Genomic DNA, 20,072 nt, shown 5'->3' with positions numbered 1-20,072 from the left:
AGTCTGGAAATACATCTCCTTTAGTATGGAGCATAAAACTGTGCTTGGATCCTGAGCCCCCCAGCAAAAAGAACACAGTTCTTTTCCAGCCAGACAGAACATTTTATCCATTTCTTGTTCAGCCACTAAAACAGAAAGATTCCAGGGAGTGAATGAAGTCATTTTGTTACATAGGTTGGTTATGCCAGGCACCAGAATCTCTTGTTGAAGTAAGCTCTCTGAAACCCAGCACGTGGTTTTGTTGAGCTGATGGAGGTTAACAAGCTAGATTTCAAATAGAACAGTGCTTTATCAGGATTTTTATATCAGGAACAATAACTAGAAAAGAATTCATTAAAATAATTCTGCATTTAATTTACAATACAAATCTGTTTGAATCCACTGGATCTGTTTAGTCTGGTTTTAAATTATTCAATTAAATGAGTAAGTGTTGTGAGTCATTTGAGCTCTTTGTAGACCCTCTTGCTCTATTTTACATGTTTGCATTTCAGTGGCCCGTAGCCATCCTCACTGCTTCTTTTTCATTCTGTGCAGATGGTGGCTCTGATAAGAGCTCTCACTGTGGTCAGGAAGCTCAGAATGTGGAATCTGCCTCTCCAGGGAACCCTGAAATAGAAGATGCAGAAATCAAACAAAAAAAAGACAAAAAAAGTAGGGAGAAAGATAAGAAAAAGGGCAAATCTAAAATCAAGGAGAAGAAAAAGAAGGAAGAAAATGAAGATCCAGAAAAGAAAAAGAAGAAAGGCTTTGGTGTCATGTTGAGGTATGGCATTTTACAAAACAAAACAGCCACCCATTCTTGTTATAAGATAGGAAACAACTGATGCTCTCATAAAGTAGTGGAAAAATTATTTCACTTGGACTCAAATAATGTTTATGTTATTGAAAAAGAAAGCAGTTTATACTTTTACACCAAACTTGTAACTGCGGCAGAAGACATTTGGCAGACAAAATGTCTTTTTGTGCCTTTGAAATGCATTCCCATATGTCAGAAAAGATTTAAGGTTTTAGGCTTAAAGCAAGTATGTATCAGTGGGGAAAGATTTGTGGGGAGTATTTCTGAGTAATACAAATCCTGCTCCCACACTCAGACCTTTGCCTTCTCTTCCCTTGCTTATCTGCTTCCTTCACAAGCTGCGGGGAGAGCAGAATTCCTTGTTTTACTCCAAAAGTTCTACTAACATTTGCAGTTGCTGAAAGCCACTACCTATGATAAAATCTTTGCTTCATGGCTTCAACTGTTGCCTGCAGTGAGCAAAAGTTCACTGTCCTCCCTGCCCAGCATGTGTTTGGATTTCTGCTGTGGCTGTTTATTCTGTGACTCTGAATACTCTAGAGTCCTCGGAGTTCTTCAGGCTGCTTCCTTGCTCTTGCTGGAACCTTTGGTGCTATAGGGACTGGTTACTAACACCTTCCCTCTGGTACCTGTTGACTCTGTAGAGGATTTATGTATTTCAGTTTAAGTAGCTCTTTGCATTCGATACAAGGTATGTGATGAAATTTTTTGGTCGTGTGGAGGAGATTAAACTGAAGGACCATGTGGTTACTTATGGCACTGAACACTAAAGTTGGCTTTAGGAGGGTCTTGGTGTTTCTTGTCATGCTGTACTGTAGACAGGACACATATATAGAAAAACCACAATCATTGCTTAGTCAAGGATACAAGAAATTCAGCTCCAAGATTAATCACTGGTCATGGTCCTCATTAGGAGATATAATGTATGAACTTGCCTAATTTCCTGTCACTATTTTCTCTAGAGTAAAATTACTTGTGTGATATTAACATGGAAGGTTTTAGCTGCTTTCCTTCCATGTACCAGCAATTTCTATTAACTTTTGAACGCTGTGGAGATGCTGTCAAAAATATGCAGGCATGCCTGTGTCCCAGATTTGCATGATTTCATCAGTTGTTAGTGTTTATAAGATGTACCTGGCTGTACCAGTCTGCTTTCAAATGGGATCTTCAGGAGCAGAGGAGGTGTGTGCACGCACCTGTACATTGCACGTGCATTTGTGTTTATCCTCTTCAAAGAAATAGGACTTAACATGGGAGTCAAAAAGTGAATAATTAGGAGGGTGACTTCAAAAACTCTCTTGTGTATCTTAAGCTTTATATCTCTTTTCATTCTTTTTAGCTCTTTGGCAGGAGTAGGAAAGAGGAGTGGAGTGGCACAAAGGTCTAACAAAAGGATAAGTACTGTTTCACGTATCAAAAATAAATAGCAGATTCAGAGTTTGAATTGTAAAGTTTTACAGGGGTATTGTATCTGAGAAAGAACATGGGATGACATCAGAATGCAAAACAAGCTATTGTAGTTGACAGAAACTCTGATAATGGTCAATATGCAAAACTGGGAATAACAGGTTACCATTGGTAGTGATTCCCTCTTTCAGAATATATTCCACATATTGGTAGTACACAAGGTTTATGCATCTGCTCTTTCCATAAGCTTGTCTTCGGTTTAGATTAATAGTCTTCCCAGTGGACAGTGTTGTTAATATTTATCTGTATGGCAGCACAGAATGGGAATTTCTATCCCACACCACTAAAAATCTCTACAAAATAACAAAGATGGAAGCAACACATTATAATAAACAGAGAACGAGAAGTATGTAAGAGCTAACAGTTCAACTGGGAGGTTTTTAGAGGTTCTGTGTCCTTGTTGATATTTTTTTTCCAGAATTTATAAAACTTGAATAGAAATTCCTTCCTGAAAAGGTGAGAGTATTAGGGAATCCTGGCTAGGATAGAAGTAAAAGAAGGGTACAGAGCTGTGAAGCAGAGCTTGAACAAGAGCAACCAGTGTGAGTTTGCAGAAGAATTGGGGACCATATGTCCTGGGCAGGATGAGCAAATCCAGGCTGGTATTTTGTCAGACAGAAACTGGCGCATATGACATGAAAAACAAAACCAATTGATCTGAATGTTTTTGAAAGAAATAATAGGGAACGAGTGGTGGGATTTAGAGCAGGTCAAATACCAACTAAATATTAGATTCAAGAATTATTTTTTCAAACTGGAGTCTTGTACTGATGTGAGGGGTGAGGAGTGTCAGGAAGGATGGGGAGGAGGTTTGAATGATAAGTATTTTAGCAACATGGAGGGAAAGAAACATCCAGATTTTTTTATGACGTTGTGGGAATAAAACTGGCATGTTTTATTGGTAGAACATCTGTGGAAGGAAGGAGAGAAGTTTAAGATGACAAAAGTTGTGAGCTTCTGCAGCAGGCAAGGTGGCTACTAATTCTTGGTATCTTAAGAGAAAGAAGTAGAGAGAAGTATTTAGAAACTGAGACAAGCCCAGTTTTTGACATGATGAATTTAAATCAGAAATGGAACATGTCACATGGGGGGCATTAGAAATGTAAACGCTGTAGTGGAGCAGAAAGGTTGGTGAAGGAAATCTGTAGCATGCGTTCTGTAGGTACAGTGGTGGTTATGCTGTGATCTCCCATGTGTGAGACCACCAAAAGGAGGGACAGAGCCCTTGTTAGACTGACAGGAGAGAGAAAGCTGAGGGGAAAAAGTTATGAAAGCAAGTGGCAGGGCTGAGAAGAGGAAATATATTCCTGGAACCAGGCAATGTAATGAATTTTTTCAGCTAGTCTGGTGACTGCAGCCATGTGATGAATCCTACTGGGAGCGGGAACCCCCGCTCTGGTGTGTTCATACTGTCTGTAGTTCATGGGCAGCTTTGTTCAGAGCTATTTCAGCTGTGCCTGAATGGTTCTGCTGTGCTGTGGGATGCATCCAAACAGAAAAACAGACTTGCTGAACCCATGTCAAAATTGGCTTGAGATAAGTAGGAATTGAGCATCTGTGGTGAAAGCTCCAGGACCAGAAGGACAATGAAAAAGAGAAATCTTGCCAGAAAGCTCAGCGCTAATTAAGACACATGCATTTTCTAGTGAATGACATGGGGTCAGGTGTAAAGGACAAAAGAAAGTAGAATTTGAGGCTAAAACAGCTGCTGGAAACGTCCTACTTGTCTGCAGTGGGATTTTTGTGCTATGCTTGCTGGGTCACACATACAGCTGTAGAAGGTTTTACCTTGATAGTGGCCATGTGAATTGGCTGGCTTCTGCTTTATAATCAATAACAAAGCATTTCAAGATATTAAAACCAAATCCAAGTATTCAGCTGTACTATAAGAATTGTTGAGCTTTAGTCTTTTGCATCTGAGATTTTTGAACATATTGGAATTGCTACTGCATTGGTTTTTTGCCTTTTTTTTTTAATTTAACAACAGAAAATAGCAAAGCTGTTAGCAGTTGCTAACAGATTTCACTTAGTGCCTCATCTGTTGCTCAGCTGCTATTTACTTGTAGTTCCTGGTCTTTTTTTACACACACAAAAAGAAGAATGATTGCTTTCCTGCTAAGCTTTTCCTTGATTGAAGCTTTATTTAGGTGATTGTGATTCAGGGAGACCATCAAGAAATCATGCTTTTATTTTTGTAATCATTGTTTTTTTTTAAAAGATCTGTTTTTTCACTCAGTATTAACTGAAACTCTTGGCTGCAGCATATTAACGGCTGGCATTTGGGCAATGTAGGTTAATGTTCTGGAGGTTTGAAGTGCAGATGACACTGGTTTAAAGTCTCTATAATCCAAAGTACTATTTCACTGCGGTGCTGACTGCATGGTGTTTTGTTTCCCTGGCTGGTTCTGATGCATATATTGCCTGCCTTAGTTCTGAAGGTGCATATCCAAAGAACAAGAGAAGTTGAGTCTTAACTGTTTTTGTGTAACGTTGGCCAAGGAGCATTGTATTTTACTTCTTGATGTTTTCTGGCACATCACGTTCACATCATTGTTCACTAATAACCCACCACTAGACAACAGACAGAACAGTAAATTGGTACTGTGTATCAAGAAAACAAGTACGTTAAATACTTTCATTACTGGAACTGTGACTAAATAGATACTTCAATCTCGGGGAAAGGCTGGTGTCTAGCATCTACACTGAATCTTTCTCAGAACAGAAATAATACTGGGTTCTGTGCGGATACATAAGAGCAGCAAGATTGCACAATGCCACATTTGATTCTTGGCTCATCTTTTTTTCTCCCATTGAGCTGACTGATTCTTTCCTGACACCGTGTGTCTTAGAAGACTGCTGGACATCAAATGAGCTTCCCTGTACTTCTTTTTGAAGGTGTTCAGTATGTTCAGGAGGAACACTGTAGTGAAGCAGTATATTCGTGCCTTTGAAAAAAGGTGGTGTGTAGTGTCATTGTTTAGAACTGTCAAAAGCCTTGTGAGGAGGGCTCTGGGGGCTCTTTGGAAGGGTTAATTAACCCATGGGTGCAAGGTGTTAGAAATCCCTGATGCTGAACATTAATGCAAAATGTATTGTCACTTAGGACCAAGGGTACAAAGCTGATCTAACCAACAGATTAATAAAATAAATTTTAAAGTTATTCCTCAGTTTGCTAGGTGATGAACTCCAGATTTTAAATTAGTGGTCTATAGTTATTGAATTGCCATGCTTTGAAAAACTATCAAAATATTCTTTTCTAACAAAGATAGGCTTTGTGTTTCTAAATTAAGTTGGCAGAAGACTGAACCTTTAAATCACCAGGGAAATGTGACCTCTGCCATGCAGTGCAGCTCTGTATCCTAATCCCATAGCAGTTGTTACAGTGCTGGAGTATAATAAACATAAGTCTATGGCTCTCTCTACCTTCGCCAGATAGTGATTGTAAAAATTCTGGGCAGCCCTTTCAGTTTTATGGATATGAAGGTAAGATAGCTAATGGACTGCAGCCACACCAATGGCATTTTAATAGGTAACTCCCTCAGGCAGAGACCAGGAGGCTGAAGTAATAATTTTTTGTGTGGTATAAAAATCTAAGAGCAAGTATGTAATTGGTGACTCAGAGTAAAGAGTTGTGCTGAGCTGGAGTGCAGTGGGAGAGCAGTCTCTCATTCAGTCTTCACTTCTAGGCTGGACTCAGGAAGAAAAAACAGCCAACCTTCTTCATATAAAGCAGTGGCTTGTCAACTTGTCTGTTTCACTAGAAAATATTTTAAAAATTAGTATAGGTGAGAAAATATCTATCCCCCAGCAGTATTACACTTCAACCATGACTTGCATATTTGTGCGCATATACGTATAACTGCAAACCCAAGAAACAGGAATATATATGTGTGTATTAGTTAGATTTGCTTTTTGCTCTTCAGAAAGAGTGCAATTTCCCACATAATAGTTCATCTTAAATTATTTACCTTCCATTTCACAATATGAGCCATGAATATTTTATTTTTTGTCCCTTTAATTTGCCAATTTTCCTTTGAGCTAAGTGCCTTAGTGATTTTAATTTTTCATTCTAGTTGGAAGACAGAAATGACCCTTTTTTCATTACTACTATTATAGGCCTTGTGCTCAGAATGATACTTTTTACAACCAGCACTGTTGAGCCTGTAATGGTATTGCAGAGTAGATAGCATAATATACAGATATTGACTTCCATTAAGTATGGCACTATGATAACTTATGGAGAGATTTTTTTTTTCCTGCTCTGTTGCCCTTAGAAGTTGAGTGTTGTAGAAGAAAAGGTAGCAATATATGAAGAAGGAGCAAATAATAAAGATGTGCCTTGTTGGAGAGAGGTGGTGTATAACTTTTTAATATATTTATCTGTGTATGATGCTGGAAATCAATATGGACCTTGGTAGATTAAAAAAACCCCACTACTAGATTAAATTATGTTTTAATTAGGCCAAAGTTATTTTAGATTTTTTTTTATCCTCAGTTGCAGATTTATCTGAGATGGATCATGTGTATTTGAAAGACAGCATCAGTTAATGATGAGGCAGATGAGTTATTTAGAGGACTTGATTTCCTTTTGTGTAATAAAATTCCCACTTTTCATTAGATGAGCTGGTAAATAAAACTCCACTTTCCTTTAAAGAGCATAAGAACATGAGAGAGGGGACATATCCAGTCAATTTAATCTACCTCAAATGTGTCAAGTATTTTAAGCTAAAAAACCAAATGAACATTTTATTTTACGTGTATGACTTTTCCTTTTCCTCCACCATATTAATTCCTCCTTGGCTGCATTCATAGTCAGACTAAAACAGAGAAAATAAGGGGGTTTTGTACTAAAAATGATCATGCAGACTGCCTACTAAAGGCTGATTTGTTTAATTAAGCATCTGTTCTCCCCTTAATATGCATGCATAAATCTCATTAATGTTAGATGTATGCAAGTGCAGTGAAGAATAGACCCCTCACTCTCATTACTGAACTTGGATAACAAGATTTATATTTACTTAACAGATCAGAGCAGAAAGTTCCCTCTGACTATTTAAAAGGACTCAAAATTACAAACTGTTTGCAAGGAGCATGCTTTTTGTGAAAAACTTGCATGTTCACTTCAAGTTGAAATATCATTATTCAAGTCATTACTAAGCAAAAAAAAAAAAAAAAAAGGCAGCGTGCTTTGTCTGTGAGGATTAACTTTAAATTCTACTTTAATGGTACTTGCCTATTTAATATTGACCTCTGTGCATGCCACGACTTCTAAAAGTAAACTCCTGGTACTTTCTGGAGGTAGCATATTTCTTCTAAATGTCTGTCTCTAATCTCCCAAGACTCTGCAAGAAGAGTCCTAGAAAGCAAAGTGTGTTCTTGGGGAATACTGAACACTGCAGCACTGTATTCATCCTTAATTCATTAGAGTTGGCTGTTACTTGCTCTAAAATCCTCTAAAAATTTAGCTGAGGATAAAACTTGAATTCTATGTTTTCTGTATAAATTGTGGTGCATTGGATATTTCTGTAGGTAGTATGGGTGCATGATGGTTAAATGTCCTAGAGGGTTAAGTCATGCCCACAAAAATTTGAAATAAGCTTCCTGGGCTGCATTTTAACCAATAAATGCAAAGTTTTGCTCAGGAATGCAGAGCAGAGTATAAATTCTACCTTGATAACAAAAGAAACAGCAGGTTTCTGCTGACTTTCTGAATCAGTAGTTCTTGTAACATGACCATGGTAAATGGAAGGGTTAGGAGGAGAGACAACAATTAACAGAGAAATGATACAGAAGGGGACTCCTGACAGATTCCTTAACTACAGAGTGCTGCTGGGTGCTGGTTTAATAGGTATTGCCGTTAACAGACATCTGTAGAGAAAATCAAATATACTCATCTCACTGAATTATGATTTATGGCACACAACACAGTCAAACCAAAGTAATATTTATATTATAGTGCAGAGTCATTGATTAAATGCACATGGCATCTCAAATCCAGTTGACATTTTAAGTTGAAATGATTGCAGACATGTGGTCATTTATTTAACTATTACTTTAAAAAATGTGTCTCTACTTGTTATTAATAGAAGAAAGTCAGACCTGACCAATATTTCAATAGGCTGACCTTTTGTTTTGCTGACATATAAAAGGAACAAAGCTCCTTTTGGGGTAGTCACAATTTCAGGGCATATGAAGTATGCTAGCTTCAGAAAAACCTGACCCCTTGAACTACTCTGTCTCTTCCTTCTCTTTTTTTTTTTTCCACACAGGATTTTTGAAAGAAAATTAAGAAGAGATGGTTTAGGAGATAGGAAAAGTTTTAGGTTCGGGGTTAGGGAGGAAAAAGTTCAGGAGATACTGTGAGAGAGGCTTTGTTTCAAATGCCTGCTCTGCCACTGATTTCTTGGGACTCACAGTTTAACTCCGCTGCTCTGAGCCCTAGTTTTTACACTGTGCTTGTAAAAAATGAAAACAACAACATTTCCCTTCTTTACATTATCATTGTCCAGCTAAGCCTGTTTAAAATTAAATATATTCAAAACCAATGTGGTTACTCCTGTTACAGTGTAGTGGGTAAATAGTTTTGTTCTTAAGAAAATGAAAAAGTAGCAAGCTTTCTTATGACTTTCTCAAACTAATTTTCCTCTCCATACCCATTCTTGCTACTGCTACTGCATGTGGTGGCAGGGTGGGGTTTCCTTGTCTCTGTACTACCTTCTAGCTACAGATGCTCTCACCCTCAGAAGAGCTTTTCTGGAACGTAATGCCTCAAAATTAAAGCTGGCTTTCTATCTTTTACCCTGATTTTATGTTGTCTTGATAGGAAAAAAAAAACTTGTCATTTCAAATTTACCGTGGGCAAACTATTTTTCCTCTGCAGATTAGTCCTCCTGTTGGCCTTACTCTGTCATCATGAAGACTGGCAGCATCTTTCCCCTTTCACAAAGCCCTATATGGGATGTCATCTTTTCATGAACCTTAAATCCACTCAGTGGGGCAGTGTCCAAAACTTGCTGTCTTACTACACAGCACACAGTGGTACATGACCACACAGAAATTTCTTCTCTTTCTGCTTGGAAGAAAGGCTTTAAATCCTTTCTACCCCATCTTCTGCTTTCCATCTCTGTCCATCAGCAGTGAGAAAAGCTCTTTACAGCTTCCTGCTCTGCACCACATTTGGCCAGGTCCCATTCACCTCCACCTCTCCTCATTTGTTTGGGTACAAATGCAAAGGTGCAGGATGGATCCTTACCCAGCAGTTCAGCTCATTCAGCTGTTAGCTTAGGTAATGGTGCTCCTATCAGCTCCAGCCCTTCATCCTGGACACTGCTTGTTTGTCAAGTTTCTGCTTTTGTTATTTTCTCCTCCTCTCTCTACCCCATTCTGCTGCCTGGCATCTCTCTTGTCCTGGTTATCACCCAGCTTATGCAGAGCATTGAGTAATAAGCCCAGCAGAGTTCCGTAGTCTGGGCTCTGCCCTCAGTGTGAATTGCTTTCACTCTGTACCTTGTCATGAGCAACAACTGCTCTGATTTTTCAGTGGTCACAATGCTGCTTGGCGTTTACCATATAAGTTAATTATCTATCAAGTGCTCGCTTCACAAAAGTATTTACATTCAAGGAATCTTCCCCTGCTTGCTTCCTTTATTCAGTGAAAATGACATCTTCAGGGTCTTGGTGTGGCCCTGGTGCATGAGAGAATTTGCTCTTGCTCTTTAAGAGGTCTTGGAATAATTCTTAGAAGTGAGAATAAAGAGGTCTTCTCCTTTTTCCCTTTCTGTTCTTTTAACTTCCCACTTCTGTGCTATTTTGTTGATCTGGAGAAGAAAGAGTAAAGAATGAATAAAACGTAACCGGGGTAAATATAAAATGCTAACCAAATGCTGATATAAAACACCTGTCCCCTCTGTGTGTTAAAAATTCTGCCTGTGTGTATATTTAGTACAAAGATACATGAGCCACTAAGTATCAGCTCTTTAGCATTTAACTCCAGTATTGGGTTTAGAAGTAATGAACTGTGTGTCTGTGCCATTCATTGTCCCTTATTTGAAAGCAGTGAATACCTGGCCCCACACTAACCCCAGATTATCATCAGTTTGGTTGGTAGTAATGTGTAAATAGAATTGTAAAGCTATCTTCTGGTGACAGAAGGCCACTATTGTTGTTTGCTATTTTCCTTCTAGCCAAAGAAACCTAGTGAGTAATGAGTCAGGCACTGTTCATTCTACCTCTGTCATCTCTGTGTTTAGCTTTTTATCCTCTACTGTGGAAATCTGTATTACAGTAGCTCAGTATACCAGACATCCTAATGTTCTGTTTTTAATTAAAATTAGATTGAGGAAATAAACAATTCAAAGAAGGTAGCTTTCCTTTTTATGTCCACCCCCACTCCCTGCAAATACACTTTCCATATCCTCTTCTGTGTTTGGAAGTGTTTGTTTTCACTCACGAGTTCTTGGATTGCTCAGCCTCCCAAACAGACAGCAAGGAAGGACACTCAAGGAAGCTCTCTTTTATTCATTTAGTCTTCTTAGCAATACATGTTTTTAAATTATTGGGGGTTTTTTGTCTGTTGGATTTGATACAGACTGCAATGTAAAATGCAAGTTTTTAAATAAATCTTCATCAAAATGAGGACTTCACAAAACCAAACTGCACTGCTTCTGAGAAAAAATTTCCACAATATAGCAGCAGATTAATTTTAGTGACTATATGTGTGTCTAGATACACCAGAGAGTTAGTTACTCAAAAAGAAATTAGCAAGTATTTCTTTCCTTTAAAACAGCAGATTATTGTGATTGTAAGTGCTGCAATAGGTTAATGTACCTCTTCATCTCTGAAGACCTCCGCCACATCTCTTTTGTAATTAATTCCTATTGAGGCTATTTTAGCTTGGTTGTCATTTGTTGCTTCCCAAACCATCAGTCATCTGCAGCAGTGGAGGGTGCTGTAGGCAGGATCAGGCAGAGCTCCAGGAGCTCTGGGCTGAAATGGCTTGGGAAGATAGGAAGAGAAATTTCTAGGTATAGATTTGCTTTGAATCCTCTCTGCCTATAGCAGTGGTGTCAGCTGCTCTGTCCCTACATGTCAGATGTCTGCTGATTGCAGGAGCTGCACAGTGCACGTGTATTTACGTACGTGAGGTATGAATGCTGACACTGTTCTGTAAGGCCACTATGAGAACCTCTAAATCTGCACAGTTTGTTGACTTGCCTGTGAAGTCTGGTGCATCCAGTGAGCTGGGAAAACTAATTTGGCAATGTGAGCATGCTAATTCTGAGTGGATAACTGGCTTTAGTCCCCAGTGCTGAAATGAAGCGAATTTTGGATTACTGCATCTCCTGCATGGAAAATACTATTAAAAATCTGTGTCTTAGAGATACTTGAGTATTTTACAAAGACTTACATGTTTCTGGCATGCTAAGCCACAGTCATACAAAATATATCTTCTAGTGGTCTAATTGGAAACACACCAAATTTTAGACAGTCTAAAATATGCTAACAAACTTATTCTAGTAACAGTATATTTATTTAGTTCATCTTTAACATTGATTCTGGTTTAAATACCAGCTTCCTCTGTCCTGTGGGGATATTCAGATTGAAGAGAATGAGTTTCATATTTTTTTGTTTTAGGCTAGAGTTTAAAGAAATGGAAAGATGATGTTCCTGTCATAGTGGGAAGAAGGATCACTGCTGGCCCTGGATCTCTTGTGGAAAAGTTGCATTATACTGTAAACTGCTGTCCATGCACTTGTATGAAATTGAAAGTGGAGCACAGACAAAATGATTTTTCACAAGAGAAGATTAAAAAGAAGAAAAAAAAAATAAAAGCAACCAATTCCTCTAGAGTAGGGGGGAAAAAAGTGAGGATTCAGGTTCAGAATAAGTGAGTGGTTAAGATTTACCTGAGTATTAAGGCCTCAATCCAGCAGCATAAAGCAATAGCCTACAGGTGTATTATATGTGCTTCTGCTTCTTTTTTTCTAGATTTTTATTTAAACAGTGCATTCACACCATAGTGGAAGGCTACAGTGGAAAGCTAAAGTTAAAATACACAGGTAACTCTTTTGGGAATTGTACTTGTCTGTAAAGATTGTGTGTGTGAGTATAATTCCCTCATCACATGTAGAAACTCAACATTTTCTACCTTTGCTATTTTAACCTTTTAGCTTATTCTTTTATGGAGCTCATAACATTTACGTGTTAGCACGAAAATCTTTGAAACTATTGTTATTAGTTTCCAGAATATCAAGTAAAAGACTGTGTCTCTTTTTTTGACAAACTAACTATTTCTGTCTCTATTATGAAGAACAGCAAAAGATTAGGAGAGGAGGTGATGGATTTACGTGTTTGCATACTATAAATACTCTAGGAGAAGGGAGCAAGGAGATGCTTAGGGACTATAAAGGAAAGGAGCTTCTTTCCAGTAGAATATTCTTGTCACATCACCACATCTGCCCCATCATCTCAAGGTCACACCAGCACTCAAAGACATTGAAGCAGCCCACCCCTGGAAAAAAGCATGTTTGACAGAGTATTGTTATTAATGGCTTCATGGGACACCAAGACCATTTGTTGATCTTGGCTGTCAGTTTATTGTCTTTCTCAGTCTTTGTTTATTTTGTGTACGTCAGCCATTCACTGTGTACCTTGGGACACAAATTGCCTATAACAGATCAGATTTGGAGGTCAGAGGTTAAGTCACTCTCATGAGGCTGTTTGCCTGTGATAGCACTGGGTCTGTTGGTTTTGATACCATAGTTACTGCAGTAATATTGTAAAGACTTTGCACAATCATTAAAGCTCAATAGAAAGTTCCAGCATTCCAGGTAAAAGACAATAAATTCCTTTATTGGAATTGGTCAATTTGGGCTCTCCTTACTCAAGCAGATTTCTTTGTGAGGAATCTTATGTGTTGTATTTAGAAAATGCAGGTCAGACTGAAACCAGGAGAATTACTTCTATGGAGAGAAGTTCTTGTCTACAGAGGCTAACATTTTATGTTGTCCATCCATAGACCAGCTCCATCCTTAAGTGTCCACGTAAGTAATTGGTAAATTATGTTGAACATCTAGGTTTCTGTTTAATAGCCACCATGCAGAGCAGCTACAGACCTAAACTAAACCTACAATATAAAGGTTGATCTGGAAATACGTGATATAAATCAGAGGAAATTTCGTATTTAGCATCGATCAGAGAAGGATAAAAGATACAAAATTAAATTAGTTGCATAAAATGTTACGCTAATTTATAGGCAAAAAGGGAAAGATTGTAAATTAAGCACTGAAGTATGAGGTTTTCACTCTGTTTGTAAATATTGACTGAAAACGAGATTTAAAAAGCAATTAAAAATTAAAAATTGTGGTTGATAGCTTTCTCAAGGACCCAGTTTCAAAGGCTGACCAAACAGAAGAGTGAGACCATTATAAAACATCAGGGAGGAGGGAAAAAAAGCCAGACTGCAAAGCATCTTAAATTGATACAGAGTCTGTATACGGATAATTGAAGCCATGAGATTTAATTAAAATTGCCAAGTGGATGTTGCTATCAAGGATGAGGCAGTGAGACTTAAACAGAATTTCTCTGAATGTGTGTGGGGAATTTTAGTAGCAAGATAAGAAAAAGAACAATTTTACTGTTGGCTATGGGGAAAGGTATTCACTGAAAAACAGCTCAAGCTGTGAGCATTTTCCAGGATCCCTGGGTACCAAATTTCAAGGGTAACCAAATGCTCTATAAAAGCATCTTGTGATCAATTGTATTGAATGGCACCGAGGAGTTGCATTGAATCAACACAGATGACAATCCATTTGGCTGAGCAAAGAAAGATCGTTACAGACCTTTAATACGGCGGTTTCAGTTCTGTATCCGTCCATTTTGGAACTTGTAATAATTATGTTGGTCTCTTGAAAAAACAAAACTTTAATAAAGTCGATATACAGTAGCAGTTCTCAAACACAGAACAAAGAAAGATGATTAAGTACAGCAACATTCAGGTTTTATGACGTCTTACTTTAGCAGAGATACCCTTTGAACATTTAAATGACAACACAAAAAGTTCAAGTGGTCAGACTGCATTTTGCATGGCCAACAGTGAGGTTTAGGGTAAAAATATTTGCTGTTTAATGGCAAAAGCAGAAGGAGAAGGGATCAGCTGCAAACCTGATTGCAGAAAGTGCAGCAGAAATACCAAGTGAAGCAGAGCAGAGTGATGAGAAGGAAGGGTTGGGGAACCTAAATAAGCAGCAGTCGTTTCAAAATAGTGGAGAAAATCCTGGAGCCTGTCAGTCTTCTTTGAATAAGTAACAACAGATGTTCCAAAGAGATATGGTTTGGTCTGAAGCAACAGAAATGCAAACATGTAGTGGCTTAGTGGCAAAATTCCCCAGTCAAAGCTTGGTGAAATTCATGGAAATCTTGTGCTGGATGAGACCTACAGAGTGTGCCTGGGTATGAACAGGAGTGAGGCTGAAATGAGCCAGCATGAAGTTGTGATTAATGCTTTTTTCCTTTGGGTTATTAGAGGGTAGGAGAACTCTAGTCCCAGTTCTGTGTAGACTTTGGAGTGATGAATATTTCTTCAAACTTGCTGGGGAAATCCTAGTAAGTACTTCTAATGTCCACTTCTTCCCTGAATAGCAAACCTAAAACCAGTGTATTGAAGTTCTCTGTTTCTTTCAATAACTCAATATCAGATTTCTTTTTCTTCAGAAATATATTAACTGATAGTCCTGAAAACTGCAGTCTAAACTTACGGACATTTCTGCTACTCATTTATTCTCACAGATATACAAAGATGTCAGAGACCAAATTAATCTTGTAGCTGCATCTTTACAATCTCATTGTTTCTACTTGTGTTTCACAATAATAATTACAGATGGAATTTAGCCTTTGTAATTCATAAAAAAAGAACAAAATGCAGGGGTTTTTTGTTGGTTTTTTAAAATATTATCTTTGCTGGGGTTTAGAGTTCAAATGAAAAAAAAAAGGGGGGGGAGAAACTAGTTTTATTTACTTAATATATGGCAGAATTTCCAGAAGCATAGATCTGTGAAAATCCTGTTTGCACTGTGTAGCACTCAGTGTTGGGTAGAAGAGGAAACAGGCTTTTTGTCCCTGGGAATTGTTAGATATTCTTATAATACTTTCTCTGTGTTCACACAGTTTCAAAACTCAAATATTCCTATTGGTTTAATTCTGAAAAAGAAAAGGGTTGGGTCAGTTAAAAATATGCATTTTTGTTCTCACTTCTCATTTTTAGACCCCTTTAATAAGGACTGAGATGGATATTAATGTGAAGAGCCACTTTGTTTAAAATCCCTTACTGTGAAAATACAAGAAAACTTGAAAAACACATTTGTGACAATACTGAACAAAGGGAAATTGCTTACCAAACAACCAGCCAGTAACCTCCACTGTCTGCTTGCTTAGTAAAGTGTACCATCCTAGGAAAGAGAAATGGTATTTTATGATAGTTCAGAGAAAGGCCCATAGAGTGATTATCATACACAAGGTTTAACATCATGAAAAAGTGTACATGATGGGACTGAAAAATGTAACTTCTTTGGTATAGTCATTGCTGCTAATAATTTTTAAAATCTGGCCTGTGACACTTCTAAAGCATGCAGCCAAAGTAAAAAGAACTTTTATGTGAAATCAACTCCCAGTTCCAAAAATGTCTATAGTAGTAATAATAAGCTTCTGATAAGGCACTGACTCGTGGCTTTGAGCACGAATGGTGATGGCCAGTCAAGGCCCTGCTGCAGCCCGTGAGGATCTGGTAGGATTTACTGTGGCTTTCAGAGTGCTCTGAGGAAAGTAAGAAATCTGCTCCAAGTAAAACGAAACATCGTGGACTAATAGACATACTCATAGGAAAGCCACTCAGCTGATTCAGCTGAATGGTTATAAGATGAAAATGACTATTAAAGAATGATGGCAACTCTCCAGGAGTGGAGAGGGAATACTAAATGCAAAATTCGAGGCACATCATTGCCCTCCTTTATGCCTCTTGTTTTGTTAAAAGTGAGGCTGACACTGTGTGTCTTCTTTAAAGAGAAGAATGCCGATTTAAGGACTCCCTCAGTAGTGTTCTTCTCTCTGGATCCCCTGAGCCCCACCCTGTGTTCAGAGTGACAACAGTGCCCTGTCCTACTGGGTAACGGACAGCAAGAGAAGTGTATCCACTGCAAAGAACTCCACCATATAATGTGAATGAATAAATGAATGAAGGAAATACAGATAGGGATAAAACAATCCCTTTTCATTCCCTTCTTCCAAGCCCTGCAGCAGGATCTTTCCAGGTTTCCCCTGCCTGTGCCAGCCAAGGATATATTTTCTTCAAAGACTGCCCTACAGAAGTCCCAGTGCAGGATTTTCCTGTGTCATAACTGGTTACAGTTTGTGTCCATATACAGATGCCCTTTGCAGCTTGTTTCCAAAATGAAAGTTGGCATTATTCTTGTTATTGTTCAGCTGTACATAAAGTGAAACAGACTTCCAAAAATCATTTACAGAAGATTTGCTGTGACTATTGACATTTTCTGACAACCTAATTTTTCTTGTAGACCTTCAGCTCTCCTCCCACCTCTCGCCACCTCCCAATTCCTACCCTGCAAACAGCAGAAATATATTTGGGAAAATGAAAAAGTTATGAATCAAACTTCGGAGGTATTTTTTAATTGACCCTGGGTAGACATTTAGATGGAGCTGATAGAAAGGTTGCAGATGTTCTGTATTAAAAAGTCTCTTTATATTAGATGATGCTGTGTCCTGCATCAAATGATTGAGTAGTCTCCTGTGGAAACATGCATTTACCCGCAGTACATTCGGAGCAGTTTCAGTTATGTACATATTTCATCTGTCACTGAATTAACCTGAAAAGTCTATGGGTAACCAGATCCCTGGGATGGAAGGGCTTGCTTGATGTTTGTTTGATAAAGAACTTTTTTTTGAAGCTAAAACTTAACAGGTTTGTTCTAAAATGAAGCCACTGATATTTCTCTTGGAACCATTGGCTGCATAGCTTAAAAGCCCAGCATGTCATGTAGAGACTTTGTTCCAGTTACGTATTTCATCTTTGGCACCACGTAATGTGGACTGGTTTGGGGCAGGGTTGTTTTTTGGGGGGCTTTTTTTTGTGTGGAGTTGTTGGCGGTGAGGGATTTGGTGGTTTTCTTTTTATTTTTGGTGGTTGTGCTTTGGGGTTTTTTGATGGGCATTTGGTTTTGTTGGGATTTTTTTTAAATCCTGTCCAATAATGGTATTAACCAAAACTGGCTATGTGTGCATGCAGTTTCATTGAAAATGGGTAATGCTATGAGAGAAAAATAGCAAGAAATTATGGAAACTGCAATTTAAAAATACTGGTACTTTCAGTATTTAGAGTAAAACAGTATGAACTGGGATTGAGTTTCATGCTAGAGAAATGCTAACTAAATCTAATTCAATTTGAAGTCTTTGTTACAAGCTGCCTCTTACAATATAGCTGGGAATCCATAATACTGTATAGTTTCACTTGTATTATATGAAAACATGATCATTTGCCTTTAAAAAAAACCACTTCATTTTTAATGTTGTAATCTTTTAATAATGAGTGGCTGAACTATCTCTGTAATTCATTACCCTTTCAGCTGTTAGATGAATGGGATATGTTATGGTTTGTCATTATTCTCCATGGTGGCAAGGAGAACAGACTGGGGATTTAAATCGCCTTCCACTGCATGGGCTATAGACATGCTGATGACTTGCTGTGAGATTACATTTAGTTCCAGGATCTCTGGTGCTTCAGAGTGTAATGCATTTGCTTGCCATGATGAACAAAAGCTTCTGATGCTTTATGTAGGTATACTAGGAGTGAAACGAAAGAGAAAGAGCAAAGAATGCAAGTCTAGTGTTGCTTTCTTTTACAAATGACTGGTTGAGTACAGAGGAAAAAGTAATAAATGTATGTGAGAAGGGAAACAAATATAGTAGTTGAAATATTATATGGACATCTACACGTGTGTGTAGATATATAATGTGAAATACAGTATAATCTTAACATTGTTATGTACATACTTAGGACTACACTGGCTCATTACCCATTGCATCAAGGATGCTCAAGTGTTTATTATGCTATTTACCAAATTATAGCTATTTCCTGAACAGCCGGCCTCCGCTGAATATGCTTGCATTCTGTCCATCTTTAATAATGAAGCCTGCACTTTGGGACAGAAACATAGTCTGGCAATGATCAGCAGGAAATAAGAGAGAAATTGGTAATCTCTTTAGCTTTACTGTTTTACATTGTTTATTTGCCTCTCCCAAGTATTCATTCGGGGAACTTGGGCGGCAGAGGTCAGGCAGCTGAATTTCTTAGTGGATATTAGAAACTGGGCTGAAGAGCAAACAGATATCTAGTGAACTTTTTATTGTGAGTTTTTTTAATTGTCTCTAAGATTTAACTAGTCTACTCTGGATGGAGTGTTGTAATAATTTTAGTGAAAAATATCTGTATGTCAATTTATAAATACCAGTTATTTATTTCAAGTTCTGCATAGGTATGCAAAATGGATTATTGATTAATAAACACTGCTGGGAGGTAGAGGGATTCAGAGGAGTTTTTTAATATTACCATTTATAGTGGTGGGACTTTTGCTTTTTTTCAAATGTATGAGTCAGTTACACACACTATTTCTCATGCTTTATAGCATTGCTCCAAAGTTTAACTTGGTAACACCGTGCTTAATCATAAATCTGGGTTTATTTCATTTTAACATTCAGAAAAATATCCTCAATGAGGTTTAAGGAAACTGTTTGGAATATAAATGTTGGCATATAATCCCTTCAGTTATTGAAAAAATAGTCCAATCAATCTCTAGGTTGTCTTTTTAGCTCAAAATGCCTTAATGTGACAGGAATGCACTATAATCTATGAAAGGAACATCTTAATTTATCACAGAACCCATTACTTTTGAGTTATATTTTATGCTCTGGGTATCTGTACTTAATTCTTCACAGATAATATAGAATGAAGTTTTGCCTGTGATGTGTTTTAGAAAATTGAGTTTATTGTTTTCTTTTCCAAAGGAAAGAGTAGTTTCTCTTACTATGGAGGGAAGTGCTGTGCCTTGTATGTTTTTGGAATGTGGTTGTAACTACAAAACTGCTTTTCTCGAGGTGTTAACAGTCAACTGTGGAAGCTAGACACTTCTTTTTAGGTAGAAAATAGCTGGAGCCTCTGCAGCTTTTGTATTTCCCCCTCCACACCATTACGTTCAGTACTTCATACTCATTCCTCGTGTAGTAGAGAGTGCTAGTCTGGATTAAATTCTTGAGTTTGAGTTAAAAGTGCACTAAACACAGACTTGTGCTCAACATTATTCTGGGTATTTGGACACTGAAGAAACTCCAATTCTATTTAAAATTTCTTATGATGAAGAGTTAAATTCTGTTTTAAGGTATTTGAATCTACCCAAGACTTGCTGCCAATTTTTGTTGCTAACAGAGATGTTCTCCAGCCCCTAACTTTGTGCATCTGTATTTGATAAGGCTGGCAAATGTCTTTGATTATGGTAGGTTTTTTTTGGAGTGGCAATTCAGAGGCAACTTTCATCTGTATTCTGATGTGTGTCATAAAGAAAGGTTTTTCACATTAGTGAAGTGCTTAATTACATCGGAGCAGCATAGTTACTTTGGGTTTTAGACTTATTTGGACTGTAAAAGTGAAATGTAACAAATGATACCATCTGCTGTTCTCATCCTGCCCCTGCCCCCTTCACTCTTGGTGTCCCAACAGATTCTCTTCCTCTGTTTCATCCTTATTGTC

General features: G+C 37.8%; 1 protein-coding gene across 1 annotated transcript in view; it reads left to right on the top strand.

The window, feature by feature from the left end:
* PARD3B (par-3 family cell polarity regulator beta) overlaps window positions 1-20,072 on the top strand; it is a 394,443-nt gene that overhangs the window by 259,126 nt on the left and 115,245 nt on the right. Inside the window, exon 18 of the mRNA XM_033064800.2 lies at window positions 535-763. Within this exon, the coding sequence (XP_032920691.1) occupies window positions 535-763 (229 nt within the window). The remainder of the gene's footprint in view (window positions 1-534; window positions 764-20,072) is intronic.

This window comes from Catharus ustulatus, chromosome 7 (assembly GCF_009819885.2).
Source record: "Catharus ustulatus isolate bCatUst1 chromosome 7, bCatUst1.pri.v2, whole genome shotgun sequence".
Lineage (NCBI taxonomy): Eukaryota > Metazoa > Chordata > Aves > Passeriformes > Turdidae > Catharus > Catharus ustulatus.
Note: the sequence above shows the minus strand (reverse complement) of the source record. Positions and strands in the feature narration are given on the sequence as shown.